Source organism: Octopus bimaculoides, chromosome 4 (assembly GCF_046866305.1).
Source record: "Octopus bimaculoides isolate indiv1 chromosome 4, ASM4686630v1, whole genome shotgun sequence".
NCBI classification, from domain to species: Eukaryota; Metazoa; Mollusca; class Cephalopoda; order Octopoda; family Octopodidae; genus Octopus; species Octopus bimaculoides.
In genome coordinates, this window is record NC_142931.1 from 59,159,601 (window position 1) to 59,174,897 (window position 15,297).

Below are 15,297 nucleotides of genomic sequence, written 5' to 3' on the forward strand. Positions count from 1 at the left end.
ATTGATTCATAAATAGAATAACTTTCTCCATGACAGCTTCAGGGATATCCTCAAAACATTTAAAATCTTGACAATTCTTTTTCCAGCAACATTACAGTGTTGATTCCTTTAGCTTAACCCAAGAGACTCCAATATTATTGATCACATTCCAGATATTGCATACATCACATAACTCTTTTAGATTAGTTCCATCTTCCATTATCTGTTACCTTGAAAGTCTGTTTAACATCCTTCCTTGTGTAATACCTATTGAAGGTTGATAATCCTGTTTCATCCATTTGTTAAATATCTTTTGTGATATTTAGAGACAAAAATATCATTTTAATTTCAAGATAAATATCTTGTTATATTCAGAGGCATTATTTAAAACTAACATTGTCCTTCCATGATAAATTATTCCTAACACTGCATTCTTTAACTGCAGAAACAAAATGAATACTAAACTAATTATGAAAAACAGCTGCATTAACCCAAGCTTTTAATATTTGCTTTCTAAATGACTGTAACCTTTTTAGATTCCTTTCAAATCTCAAAAATGGTGATTGGGATTAGTTCTCAATTTAAATTCATCAGCTACATTGTCACCAGCAAGTAGTGTCAATGTGTCTTTAGTTTCTTTATTTATAAAAGTGCCAATTGTGATTAATGCTAAATGTTTCTTATTTATGCAAGAGAGACAATTATACTTAGCATTGTTTTTTTTTGTAAACAGTTCTGATGAATCAATTCCCTGGGTTGCTATGTAACATACATTTTGTAGCATGCATGACTAAATCATTTTGTATATATAATGTGACTAGTCACCACAAGGTTGTTGAAACAATTGTGAACCATGAAATAAAAATATCATAAACTCCAATCTTCAATTTTCATTATATTTACACACACACATAAGGATATACTTATATATGGATATACATACACAAATCTTCAATTTTCATTATATTTATACACACACACATATAGATATACTTATATATGGATATACATACACAAAATGAGGGAGAGAGAGAGAGAGAGAGAGAGAGAGAGAGAGAGAGAGAGAGAGAAGAAAGGGAGCACTTACCAACAACAGAAAGGCGGAAAGAATTTCTGTCAATGCCTTCAATATTTTCGGCTATACACTCATACTCTCCAGCATCATTAAAAAGAACCCTTTGAAATGTTAATGCATTTCCTTCACTTCTAATTCTGTTGTCATACTGCAATGGTAGACTGTCTTTTTCCCACCTGTAACTTGGAGTTGGTTCGCCTTCAGCATTACAAAGTAATGTCACCTGGCTGTTCAAGCTGACTTCTCTGTCTGTCTGACGATGAACCAATGAAGGAGCAGCTAGTTGTAGTGAAAAAGAAAAAAGAAATACAAATGAAACATTGAATATGTATGGAGACAACATTGAGATAAAAAAAAAATTAAAAAAAAGACAATTCTAGAAATTAAACTCAAATCATTTGGATGCTGTCCAAATACTTTTTATATTTGTCTTCCTTATGGAATTTTGTCTTTTCCTTTTCTTTCTAATGTAAACATTGATTTGAATATTCAAAATGATTAAAATGGAAGACAGAGTATACTGGAAGCTTTATTTAGGACAACAACCATTTCAGCTTACTTCTACACTGTTCCCTCGTGAGTGGGGAATGATGTAAAGGGATCAAATGCACCCCATATTGCAGAAGAAACTGTCTTAGGCCACATAAAGCAGTTCAGTGTTATAAGATGTACATTTCGCTGATTGATTTAAATACATACATGTTCTTTCTATCTCTTTCTCATACATACACACACACATATACTAACATACATACAGTACAGGTCTGAATGTCATGTTTTTTTGGGTCCTTATCTCTATCTACTTTACAGCATGTCTCCTTGTCTTGACACGAGGGCGTTTTATTATGCCATAAGCAAAAGACATGTCTGCAAAAAGACTTAAGAGTCACCTCTAATCTAATTCAATTTTTATTCATAGTTACTGCTTTCCAAGATGGGTTGCTTTCATTATGGCTGCTTCCTAGTCACATTGCCTTCACCATGGGCAAGAAACCATATCTTTCCATGATGTAGAGAGTAAGGTTTAGCTATGAAGGAGGTTCATATATTCTCAGTGGCAGTCAAAAGCCACTGATAATAATGATTGTATCTACTATGTAAGAGAGGGTAGAAGCTTAGATATAGTTCACTCTTGCAAGTTGCTCACTCTATCCTATATAACTTGTTTTTTCTTCATATTTACTGCTTTCCCTCTTTGATGGTCGTTCCTTGTCATTGTGAAGGATCTTGCATGGATGAATGACTGAAAGTGATGCTGTCAGGAGTTCTAAACTCCTGGTAGGGCTACCTTTGGTGGTAAGGTCAAAGACAAGGATCCAGACTAAGCGCAATCAACCCCCAAAGATCCCAGCAGCGGAACAAGCAGATGATAATTACAACAGATCTCAATGCTTGAATCGGCGGATGAAAAGGGCTATGCATGACAGACATATTACGGAAGGTGCCACTCAAAACTATAACCTGGTCAGTGGCAGTCCATTGTAGTTTCATAATTGGATGCTGCATACCTCATTCTTTATGTGCCACAGAGGAAAATCATGAAACCAAGTGTGTGGATCACTTCCTGGCAAGTTGAGGTCTACCTTAAACAAATCCATTCCATTAGTACTTTCTTTTACTCTGATTGTATTACTGCTTTCATTGACAGGTTGCTTTCATTTCAGCTTGCAGAGTCCACGTCTTCATTGCATGATTAGGACAAAACCGTTTTCATATACTGCTGAGCTTGTTTCGTCACCTTCACCAAAGCTGAGAAGCCTAAACTTTTCATAATGTAGGGAGGAGGTTTAACTACCACAAGAACTGTTAGTCTAATGTTACTAGGAATAAAAAAATTTTTTTGCTGAGCAAAACAGAAGTCAGGAGGTTACAGCTGTAGTATGAGATAGCTGGGAATGAGTTTGCCTGCATGGTGTAGTTAAAAGCAGTGCTTAGCTACCAAGGGAACATTCTATAATATACTAATGGCAGCTGGTTATGAAATATCAAGTAAATAGCTTTATTTATCATATGCTAATATGTGAGAAGCATACTCTTTGTATTTTACATGCATGTATGCACATATTGATGCATGAAACACATCATTATTAAGATGCTGGCATGGCTGTGTGGTAAGAAGATTGCTTCCCAACCACATGATTCTGGGTTCAGTTCCACTGCATGGCATCATGGGCATATGACTTCTACTACAGCCCATGTTGACCAGGTTGTGAATAGATATGGACTTGGTAAATGGAAACTGAAAGAAACCCACCATACATGTGTGTGTGTGTGTATATATGCATGTGCATGTGTGTGTGTGTGTGTGTGTACGTGCATGTGTGTGTGTGAATGTGAGCATGTGAGAGTTTGTGTCTCCTTGTCTTGACATCACATGACAGTTGTAAATGAATGCCACTCTCATACAAGTAGTGTCATTCCCATCTAATATTCTGCATGAATATATTTGGCCACAGGGAAATATTATCTTGCTCTGAAACAAATAGGAGTTAGTGCCAAAAATGGCATCTGACTGTAGAAAATCTACCTTAAATAAACTCTGATCCCTGCAATCTTGGGAAAGTGGACATTAAATGATGATCATTATTATGAACACTAATGGAAACATTACGAGACATATGTAAAACATAAATAGATATATACATTTGCATGTGTGCGTATGTGTGTAGATTTAAGCATGAGCATATACAAATGAGCAGTTAAAGATATAAACACAGTTGCAGACAGTTACACAAAGCTTCATTTCTTCATGTACTCATTCACATTCATGCATTAATACAATACAGCAAGAAATCTCTGAGAATGAAGCAAGGACTTACTTCTTGGACTTACAGCCAAATAAGCAGTTGCCTCTCTGTAACCAGCAGTGCTCTCAGCACGACATATGTATAGGCCACGATCATCTATATTCACCTGCAGAATCCTCAGTTCATTGCTTGTGATTGTAAAACGACCATTGTTTGGCAAAGCTTCACCTGTAATGAAAATTTGATTTAGAAAATATCTTTTAAGAATGCATGAATTAATAAATAATAATAACCATAATAATTTTTCCAAATTTTAGCACAAGACCAGGAATTTTAAGGAGACAGGGAAGTTGATTATATTGGTCTCAGTGCTTATTTTATCAACCCCAAAAGGGTGAAAGGCAGAATTGACCGCAATGCTATTTGAATCCAGAAAATAAAGAGCTTGAAGAAATGCTACTGGTCATTTTGTCCAGTGTGATAATGATTCTGCCAGACACCAATGATCAAATCTGTCAATTGATTCAAGGTAATTAGCTCTTGCCAAAGCCAGATCGAGATCCAGTGCTCTCTACCAGGTATCACATGAGTTGGAGGTTCTCATATATAGATAGCATGGCTTTTAACAGGTCTGCAACACTATTTGCAATAGGTGCCTCTTTGCAAGCAGCTTGCCCAAAATCTATAACTCTGTTCTCATTCTTTTATTTTAGCAAATATTTTATTTTAAATTCTTAGAAAAAATAAATTAAAAGAGAAGAGTTATCTCTCTTAGCAGCTATGACATCACACTCTGCTTGCTAATTGATAAGATAAAGAATGGGAGCAACTTTTAATGAAAGTATTGCACATGTACAAAAGGCAAACTTAGCATTGTATAAAAATTATTTCAAATGAATTGAAAAACACTGAGACATAGTAGTTAAACATTTTTTTACAACAGAAGTCATTAGATGTTTTGGTGATTCCTACCAGTGATATGACAAGACAATGTGGGAACCTATATGTAGTAGATTAACCAGTAGACAAATCTCCTTTAATGTCTTTTTAAAAAAAAAACAAAAAGGAAAGGTGTATTGGGTTATGTAGTCTGTGATAAATTATATTGATTAGAATACTTTTCATCAAAGGTCTGCTCTGTCGTGTCTGACCTAGGAAACAACAGCAAGTGAAACTAAATACTACTACTACTACTACTACTACTACTACTACTACTACTACTACTACTACTATTACTACTACTACTGCTGCTGCTGCTGCTGCAACAAGAAGGGAGAATATGGTAATAATCAATATCAGAACTAATTAAATTCAAATTATTACCACAGAATATTAACCTATTAGCATTCAGATTACATCTTGTCAAATATATAATGCTTATTTATTCATGTTGCTTTGAATTAATCATGCATTATCTCACAGCTTTGAGATTTCAATGACGTTGTAGGGTAGGTTTGAGAGGCTAGATCTTGCTGGTTTGGTAGCTTATTTGGGCTGGATATAGCCAGTTTAAAAGGTAAAGGATTAATGCAAGAAATGTAGACTTCATTCAAAATGTAGAATCAATATTTAAAAAACTATTATAAACCAACTGAGAGTATCTACATAGTTACTTGACCTGCTAGAAATAGCACCCAAATCACTTACAGATCATATGCTGCCATCTTAAAAATGAGAAAGTACATTAAATAACAGAGCTCAAGATAGCCTTAGGAAGATGAGATGATCAAATTGAAACAAATTGCTGGACTAAGGGTTCATCTGGGTTAAACAATAACATAAAAAGAAAGATTATCAAGAATCAGAACCAAAGTGAAGGTCCAAAGTCAAAGCAAATGAAAGTAAAAAGCAAACCCTGATCTGAGTAGTCCCAGAAAATAAATGACATATTCCTGACACATAGATGAACTGAAGTAATGCAGAATGAAGTGTCTTGTTCAGAAGCAAAAAAAAAAAAGCAAAAAAAAATAATAGAAGAAATGTCATTGGAAGAAATGACTTCATGATCCACAAGGTTGCAGTTCTATACTTTGTCCACATGACTAGCTTGCCTGTTCAGAAATGCTAATTAATACATATGGAACGTCAGACAACAATAGATATATAATATAAGAGATACAAAAATTTTAACAATTATATGATTACTTTGACAAATAAAAGCATAGATTCATTAATATGTATAAATTATATAAACACATACATGCCTCAAAAATAAATAGACACTCCTCAGTATAAAATTTTCTCTGTGCAGACATTACCTGGTGCATCAAACTTGCTATGTATTTATTATGCACAAGGCATGTCTACTAAATAGTAGATTAAGTATTTAAATGCATCAAATGATGTTATTTTCTTTCTAGTAATCTTTCAAAACTGATAGTGTCTATTTACTTTTGAGATGTGTGTGTATATAAACTGTTGTATACACAAAAACATCTATTGTGTCAGATAAACTTATATGCAGGATATTTCTGATTATAAATGAAGTCTTTTATAACAAGTACTGAATTTCGTTAATATACATACCACTTTTTGACCAAGTGATGATTGGGACAGGATTGCCTTGAGCACGACACCTTAAAGTTGCAGAAGACCCTTCTGGTACAGTTTGATCTCTTGGTGGTTCAAAGAAGGCTGGTGGAACTGAAATAATAATAAATGATCATTGAAAGTAATAATAGTTTCTGTTTAGGCACAATACTAGCAATTTTTGAGGCAGTAGTGGGGGAGATTATTTTAATAACTTTATCCTCAGTACTTGAATGGTACTTTATTTTAACCCCAGAAGGATAAAATGTAAAGTTAACATGGGGAGGATTTGAACTAACAATGTAAAGATCTGGAATAAAGACCCCAAGATATTTTTACCAATGCTTTAACAATTTTACCAATCCATATAGTCATCATAATATTGAATCATCATAGAAGTAAAAAAACCTCATATTTTTTGAGGTGAGAAATTTGATTGCATTATGTTCATATGCTTGCTAAGAAAAGGTGGGGTAAAAAGTGACAGCCAACACCTGTTTATGGACCTGGCTTGCCAAGTTCTTACTTCTATATTACTGTGCTTACCTTGGTTAGCAGAGTACCAAAATAAAATTAAAACAAGATTAGAAACATAAACAAATGGTGGCATTTAGAATTAAAAATCAGATAACGTAAAGTATATGCTTTTGCCTCCAGTTATCTGTGTTAATTTACAACTGTCTTTTTATTTATGAGCCATCATGAAAGCTTCAGTAAGGTTACTCAACCTGTTAGTATTAGTAACCTAATCTAACCATAAATCACATTCTGTTGTCTTAAAAGAGGAAGGACACATTACACTGAATAACATTGTCCAAGATATATTATGCTTAAAATTAAAGACAGGATAGTCATGACTAGAATGCTTTTAATCATAAACTAGATTGATTTTAGGGCTGATCAGAAGTTGAACATATTTTTATAGAACATAAATAAGGAAAGAAATAAAAAATGGTTCTCAACATAATTAAAGAGTGATGATTCTATTGAACCTCCAGCAAGCAAAGGAAACAGTAACTTTGACTTTACTAGATAGTAATTCTCGTGGTTAAATTTCTTTTGTTTGTGTTTTTATGATAGTCTCAAGAGTTCTCCCCACCCACACACATCCTTCAGGGGTCACAATAATGGTGATCTTTTATCTTTTATCAGTCATTAGACTGTGGCCATATTTGAGCACTATCTTAGAGGATTTTTTAGTTAAATGAATTGCCTCCAGTACTTATTTTTTTAAAGCCTGGCCCTCATTCCATTGGTCTCTTTTGCTGAACCACTAAATTATAGGGACATAAACAGACCAGCACCAGTTGTCAAGCGGTGGGGTGGGGGAGACAAACACAGGCACAAAGACATACACATGCACGCATGCACGCACACACATACAATAGACTTCTTTCAGTTTCTGTCAACCAAATTCACTCAAAAGGCTTTGATTGATCCAGGGCTATAGTAGAAGGCTCCAATCTGATCTGGCAAGGTTTTTACAGCTGGATGCCCTTCCTAACACCAATCACTCTGAGAGTGTAGTGGGTGCTTTTTACGTGCCACTGGCATGAGAGCCAGTCAGGTGGCTCTGGCATCGGCCATGTTCGGATGGTGCTTTTAATGTGCCACCGGCACAGAAGCCAGTCAGGGTGGGGTGGGGTGGTGGCTGGCATCAACCATGTTTGGATGGTGCTTTTTACATGCCACTGGCACGGGGGCCACTCAAGTGGTACTGGCATCAACCAACACATGAATGGTCTTATTGCGTGCTACCAGCATGGGAGTCAGTCAGGTGGCACTGGCATCAGTCACAACTACAATTTCGATTTTTGATTATGATTTTGATTTTGATTTTACTAGACTCAATAGGCCCCCATGAACACCATGGAAGATACCAGATTGCCGTCCAACATGCCCATTAAAATCTTCAGCCACTCGTCTTTGTGGTAGCCTGTAGAAGGATATCATAAAAGTGGTCCATCTGATCATTTGGTAGGCCCACTTGTGGGGCATAGGCAGAGATAATTATAGCTATACTAATAAATTATTAACCTGTATTTAACTTTAAATGCCTCAGTCTATCTGTCCAACAATAGGGTCAATAGGATTCATTCTAACTTCATTTTTCAGGTATTGTCATTAAAAGAACTTCCAACTGTAATTAAATTTGCAAAACCCATTTCCCCTATGTTACTATAGACAAATGAATATAAAACCAATGCAAAATGAAGTAAAACTAAATAAGATGAATTTGTATGTATAGTCAATATCTCCATGAATTTCACTTGAAGTTCCATGTTTCTTTCAATGGACTTCTTGTTGTAATCTAATGATTGAACGACAAGAAACAAATGTGTTGGCATTGTATGTTACATTATTAATCAGAAATGCATCTCTTAATGAACAAGAACATTGAGGAAAGAAAATACATTAGGTATTTTGAAGCATAAATTTTTTCACCACCTGAGCCATCAAAATGAGTGAGTGCACATGCAAGCAAGCGTCTGTGCGTGTGTGTTTGTGTGTGCGTGTGTGTGTGTGTGTGTGTGCGTGTGTGTGTGTGTGTTGATATGAATTATGCCTGTCTGTGTCAATCATGATTCTATGTTTGTCAGCAAGAAAAACATGTCACTAGAATTAAATTCTGCATTCACAAGCTACTTACTTTGCAAGGTTATTCGTAATTCCCTTGTAGTAGTATCAGAACTACTTGTAGCTGTACACCGATAAAGGCCCTGGTCATTTTGCTGAATGTTCACAATGAAAAGGGAACCAGTTGTTGATAGAGTTATATGATCAGGAGTTGACAGAGGTAGATTATCTTTAGTCCAGCTGATTCTAGTAGATGGGTCAGTATTCTCTACACACTGAAGTGTAATGTTATCTCCTTGCTTAGCCATGATGTCAAGCAGTTCTCCTTGAAAACTTCCACTGTCTGGAATTACACAAAGGTACAAGCATATAGAATTCAGCAATAATGAAGCACAACAGATATTTAAAAATTACAGTTGTTTTAATTGTATTTTTTAGATGAATAAAAGACAAAACAAAACCATTTCACATTAAAAAATGTAAAATACACCTAAATAACAAAATTGGTAAATTTCTTCAATCAGTCCCAAAGAGTTGAAATTACTTCATATAAAACTCTTATTTTGGCCTGTGTAACATTACCAGAATCTTAGAATATTGGCAAAATGAATGTAACATATTGTCACACTACACCTTATATAACTAAGCACTGAATGATTTAATGACAATGTAAGACATACAATCCTGGACAAAATTAGTATGTAAACGATGATGAAGATGATGTATCAAAGATTCAAAGCTTATGTGTTGCTTTTAAGCATCTGATTGGCTTCATTCAAATCAAAGTAGAGTTTTCTGCTTCTACTACTCAGCACAATTTTATTATTATTATTATTATTATTATTATTATTATTATTATCATCATCATCATGAGTGAAAGAGCAGTGCATGCCATCAAAGTGACACCAGTGTAAAATATACGAAGCCCATTATACCCATCATGACTACCCATCTGATAAGGGTACACCAGGCACATGCATCACAACCATATGTGTGCGACATGGTGATCTCATATCAAAATAAACAGAGCATGACCTCGTAGGTGGGGCCCAGTTAGAATTTTCTTCAGGTCAAGTAGCCCATCCCACTCAAAAGGTCTCTGAATAAGGTTTGTTTAAGGATGTTGAGCAAAACACCCATGTTTCCAAAGGTGAATTATTCAAACCCCAAAGAATTCCTCTCCACACATGGCTATGATGCTCCCCCACTACTTCTGCTCATGATCAGAGATGTATATATCGTCAGCCACCAAGGGACATGCCCAACTGGTTACGTTCAAACAACTGACAAGCAAATCTGTGGTATTGAGCAGAATATTTGCTGTAACCCATCTTTTATACCAAGACAAAACAATGTACATGATAACACTTCCAATCAATTAAGATCAGAAGCCATGAGAGCCACTGCCTGGTACTGCATCCGGGCATTATTATTATTATTATTATTATTATTATTATTATTATTATTATTATTATTATTATTATTATTATTATCATTATTATTATTATTATTATTATTATTATGATCATCATTATTTAGTAAATCAGTAATACATTGATCTCCCTTAGCTTTTAGATATTCTTTTGATAACTTTGATTCTTAAAGTAAAATTTCTCCCATGTAACCTTTTGAAACTAATAAATAAAAGAAAAACTGAGGAGTTATGAAAAAGTTAATGACTGATTTACTAAAAGACTTAAAAGAGGAAAGGGTGAAAAATGAAAATAAAAATATAAGACTGCAATATTAGGTCTGTAAAATTGTCAGAAATATTAAAGCACTCAGATTCTGAGATTAAATTCCATTGGCATCAGTTTTGCTTTTCATCTATTTCTAAAATCAATAAAAATAATGCCCAGTCGATTCAGTCGAAGAAACTAATAATAAGGAATTAAGAAATAAAAGACAGTGGTTATTTTACCAAATCTCCGAACTGGAAGTCTTTGTTGACGTGGAGGAAAGATTCTTCGCGCTGTATAAAGAAACAGATATATAAATATATACATACATATATATTCTCAAGAGAATATTTGATAATCATATCAATTCAAACTTTGTTAAACATAGAATCTATTACAAATGAATAGCAGTAAATTATATTTAAGTTAGACAGTTTATACATTTTATTTAACAAGTGAATAAAGCTAAAACATACATCAACACCCTAAAAAATACCCATCTACTGTACACCTCAAGAAACTTTATAGACAAAAGGGAACAATTTCAAGCAGAGGTAAAATCAGGGCCAAAGCAAACAGGTAGAAAATTAAGAATGAGAAAGGAAAAGAAAGATTATAGAAGATGTAAAAGAGAGCTGGTAGCAAGGAAGATATAAAAGAGAAACAGAGAGGGGAGACAAACAGACAGAAATAGAAATACTAACACTCATCCTAGTTTACTAAGAAGGGTTCATCATCATCATTATGAAAAGAAGGGTTATATAATATAAAAGAAGGGTTATATAATATACAAAGAATGATTATACAATATACAAAGAAGGGTTATACAATATAAAAATTATTTAAGTTTCTTGAATTAAGTATTAAAATCTTTCAATGCTCTTTAAATAAGAGATGAGAAAAGTTTTGTTTGATATTGTAAAACAAAAAATCCAACAAGCAAAACTACAATCTGGAACACTTATACTTACAATGTGGCTGAGCTGGATTTCTTACTGGGGCTTCAGTGACTCGTGAGCGAACAGCTGATAGAAAATGAGAAAAATAATGATGACAAGATATTATACTTTTAGAACTGCTAACTATAGATAATATAAAATTTCAAAAAATGTTGGGTGACACATGAAATGTTTGAGCGGGATCGTTGCCAGTGCCCCTGGACTGGCTCGTGTGCGGGCGACACATGGAATCTTTCGGGCGGGATCGTTGCCGGTGCCCCTGGGCTGGCTCTTGTGCGGATGACACATGAAATGCCTTGAGCGAGACGGGATCATTGCCAGTGCCCCTGGATTGGCTCATGTGCAGGCGACACATGAAATCTTCCGAGCGGGATCATTGCCGGTGCCCCTGGGCTGGCTCTTGTGTGGGTGACACATGAGGTTTTTCGAGCGAGATCGTTGCCAGTGCCCCTGGACTGGCTCTTGTGCTGGTGACACGTGAAATTTCTTCGAGCGAGATCGTTGCCGGTGCCCCTGAACTGGCTCTTGTGTGGGGTTCTGGGATTTTTCGAGCGGGATCGTTGCTGGTGCCCCTGGGCTGGCTCTTGTGCTGGTGACACATGAGGTTTCTCGAGCGAGATGAGCGTGGCCTTTGCCAGTACCGCCTGACTGGCCTTCGTGTGGGTGACACGTAAAAGCACCCACTAAACTCTCTGAGTGGTTGATGTTAGGAAGGGCATCCAACTGTAGAAACTCTGCCAAATCAGATTGGAGCCTGGTGTAGCCATCTGGTTTCACCAGTCCTCAGTCAAATCGTCCAACCCATGCTAGCATGGAAAGCGGACGTTAAACGACGCCGACAATACGAAGAATTACAGCGTGATGTGCTGCTTGACTGGTCCCCCCTCTCTCTCTCTCTCTTTCTATATATATATGATGATGATGATGATGATCTTTTCTCCCGCCATGCCTCTGTCTACCCCTCCATCCTCTCTCTCTCTTTCGTAGTTTTTCCTTAAGGTCTTCAGGTTCTGGCTATATATAAATGAGAAACCCATTCTAAATTATCTCGCTGACATACTACGACGAAATCTCCAAGATGCAGATAAGATAGAGATTTTTTTATTTATTTACGGCCTCAAACATCTCATAATACCTTCGCGCTTTAGTTGCCCCCTATTATTTATCTTGTTTCTCTCCATGAAATTCAATTGAATTCAGTTGTTGTCTTAAATTCATGCTTATTCATTTTCTAAGCTTCCTAAATTCATGCTACGTTATATTCTAATCACCCAGAATTCATTGCTCTTTTAAAAATTACGATTTATGCATTGTTGTCTCTCAAATATTTAAAATCTACAATTAAGAGCCCTATCTACTCGCTGGCGGTAACCCGCCCTCCCACCCCCTCCACCGGAAGTTCATTCCTCTGTCATCCCACCCCCTCCACCGGAAGTTCATTCCTCTGTCATCCCACCCCCTCCACCGGAAGTTCATTCCTCTGTCATCCCACCCCCTCCACCGGAAGTTCATTTCTCTGTCATCCCACCCCCTCCACCAGAAGTTCATTCCTCTGTCATCCCGCCCCCTCCACCGGAAGTTCATTCCTCTATCATCCTGTCAACCTCGGCTGTCTCCCGGAACCCATCTAGTGGCCTTGGCCATCCTCTCCCCTACCTTTGGGTAGCGCATTAAGGTTGAGAAATGTTTGCAGGTTGTAGGTACTGTTTTGCTTATGAATTCTTCCAATTGCAAGTTTTCTTTTCAGGTACACGACACTGCTTTTCCCCTTCCCAGGCTACAGGCCCACACCCCCAACACCCATACTGTTAGGATTGGCACTCTCAACGTCGGCACGCTGAAAGGTAGATCTGGTGAAATTGTTGAGATGCTTGAACGGAGATGCGTAGATATGTGCTGCATCCAGGAAGTAAGATGGAGAGGAGGTTCTGCAAGGTTCCTCACAGGCAAAGAACACAGGTACAAGATTTTCTGGGCAGGGAACACTGACGGGGTCGGGGGCGTAGGAATACTTCTAGCGGAGAAATGGGTGGATAAGGTAATCGAGGTCGTTAGAGTAAGTGACAGAGTACTTAAGATCAGACTAGTGCTTCATCATAGATTAGCTACTGTCATCTCAGCCTATGCACCTCAACCTGGGCTACCAGATGGTCTGAAAGACCAATTCTATGACACCCTCTTGCAAACTACCTCGTCGACGAGTGACAGGGACCTTCTCTTTGTGGTTGGAGACTTCAACGGTCATGTCGGACGTCGTGCTGGGGGCTTCCATGGCATACATGGAGGCTATGGCTTCGGTTCCCGCAACGAGGAGGGAACCAGACTGCTGGAGTTCTGTGATGCAACCAATCTTATGGTCTGCAATACCAACTTCAGGAAACCTGCCAGTCACCTAGTCACCTACCGCTCCGGCAGACACTCTAGCCAAATCGACTACATCCTCGCCAGAAATAGGGAAAGAGGGCGGCTTATAAATGCCAAAACCTACCCTGGCGAAGAATGTACCCCACAACATAGATTAGTAGTTAGCGACTTTGGGATCAAGGCAAAATGGGTGCCCAGAATTAGACAGGCTTGGAGAAGAAGGGTGTGGAAGCTTAAAGACCCTGCAAACGGACAGAGACTTAGAGACAAGTTACTTGAAGCATTTAACGAAATAGAAGGGGATATAGCATCATACAACGTGGAAGACAATTGGAGATTTCTGCGGGACAACCTGTTGAAAGCCACCGACCAGATTTGTGGGTGGTGTAAGGTCCCCTCCCAACCCAGAGTAACGTGGTGGTGGAACAAGGAGGTAGACAGGGCTATTAGACAAAAGAAACAGGCTTGGAAGGACTGGAAGAACGGTGGTAGCAGGGAATTGTACCAATGTGCCAGAAGGGAGGCTAGGCGACAGGTTTATTTAGCCAGAGGGGAAGCAGATAAGGAAAGATTTGCCAATGTTCTGCGCCGTGAGGACCAAAGACTCGAGGTATTTCGTGTTGCAAGACAGTGTAGGAGAGAGAATAGTGATGTTGTAGGAGAGAAATGTGTTCGCATGGATGATGGTACGCTTGCATTAAATGAGGATGCAAAGAAAGAGGTCTGGAGATGCCACTACGATAGATTGCTTAATAAAGAGAATGAATGGGAGAAAGAGAGCCTGCCTTATGTCGACCCAATAGAGGGACCAGCTATCCGAGTTGATAGTACCAGGGTAGATAAAGCAATTAAGAGTATGAAGACCGGGAAAGCCCCCGGCCCATCAGGAATCACTGCAGAGATGCTCAAAATATCTGGCAGTGTTGGCTATAGCCTAGTCACCCGTATTACGAACCAGGTGATACACGAAGGAGTCATACCCTATGACTGGTGTAGCAGCATCATAGTCAACTGCTACAAAGGTAAAGGGGACGCTTTAGATACAAATAATTACAGAGGCATCAAGCTGTTAGATCAGGTTATGAAAGTTACAGAGAGGGTCATAGCCCAACTAATTAGGGAGCGAATCAATTTAGATGAGATGCAGTTTGGGTTCGTGCCAGGTAAAAGCACTACTGATGCCTTATTTCTAGTGAGACAGCTGCAGGAGAAATACCTAGCTAAGGATAAACCTCTGTACCTGGCTTTCGTTGACATGGAGAAAGCCTTTGACAGGGTCCCCCGATCCCTTATCTGGTGGTCAATGAGGAAACTTGGGATAGAAGAATGGTTAGTGAGAGCTGTGCGAGCCATGTACAGAGATGCTGCCAGTAAGGTGAGGGTTGGAA

General features: G+C 37.6%; 1 protein-coding gene across 1 annotated transcript in view; it reads right to left on the minus strand.

Annotated features, from left to right (window-relative positions):
- LOC106877351 (peroxidasin homolog) overlaps positions 1–15,297 on the minus strand; it is a 117,268-nt gene that overhangs the window by 20,000 nt on the left and 81,971 nt on the right. The window contains exons 9-14 of the mRNA XM_052967102.2: positions 11,558–11,611; positions 10,829–10,879; positions 8,981–9,250; positions 6,328–6,444; positions 3,874–4,029; positions 1,067–1,333 (exon numbers count right to left, since the gene is read on the minus strand). Coding sequence (XP_052823062.1) covers positions 1,067–1,333; positions 3,874–4,029; positions 6,328–6,444; positions 8,981–9,250; positions 10,829–10,879; positions 11,558–11,611 — 915 coding nt within the window. The remainder of the gene's footprint in view (positions 1–1,066; positions 1,334–3,873; positions 4,030–6,327; positions 6,445–8,980; positions 9,251–10,828; positions 10,880–11,557; positions 11,612–15,297) is intronic.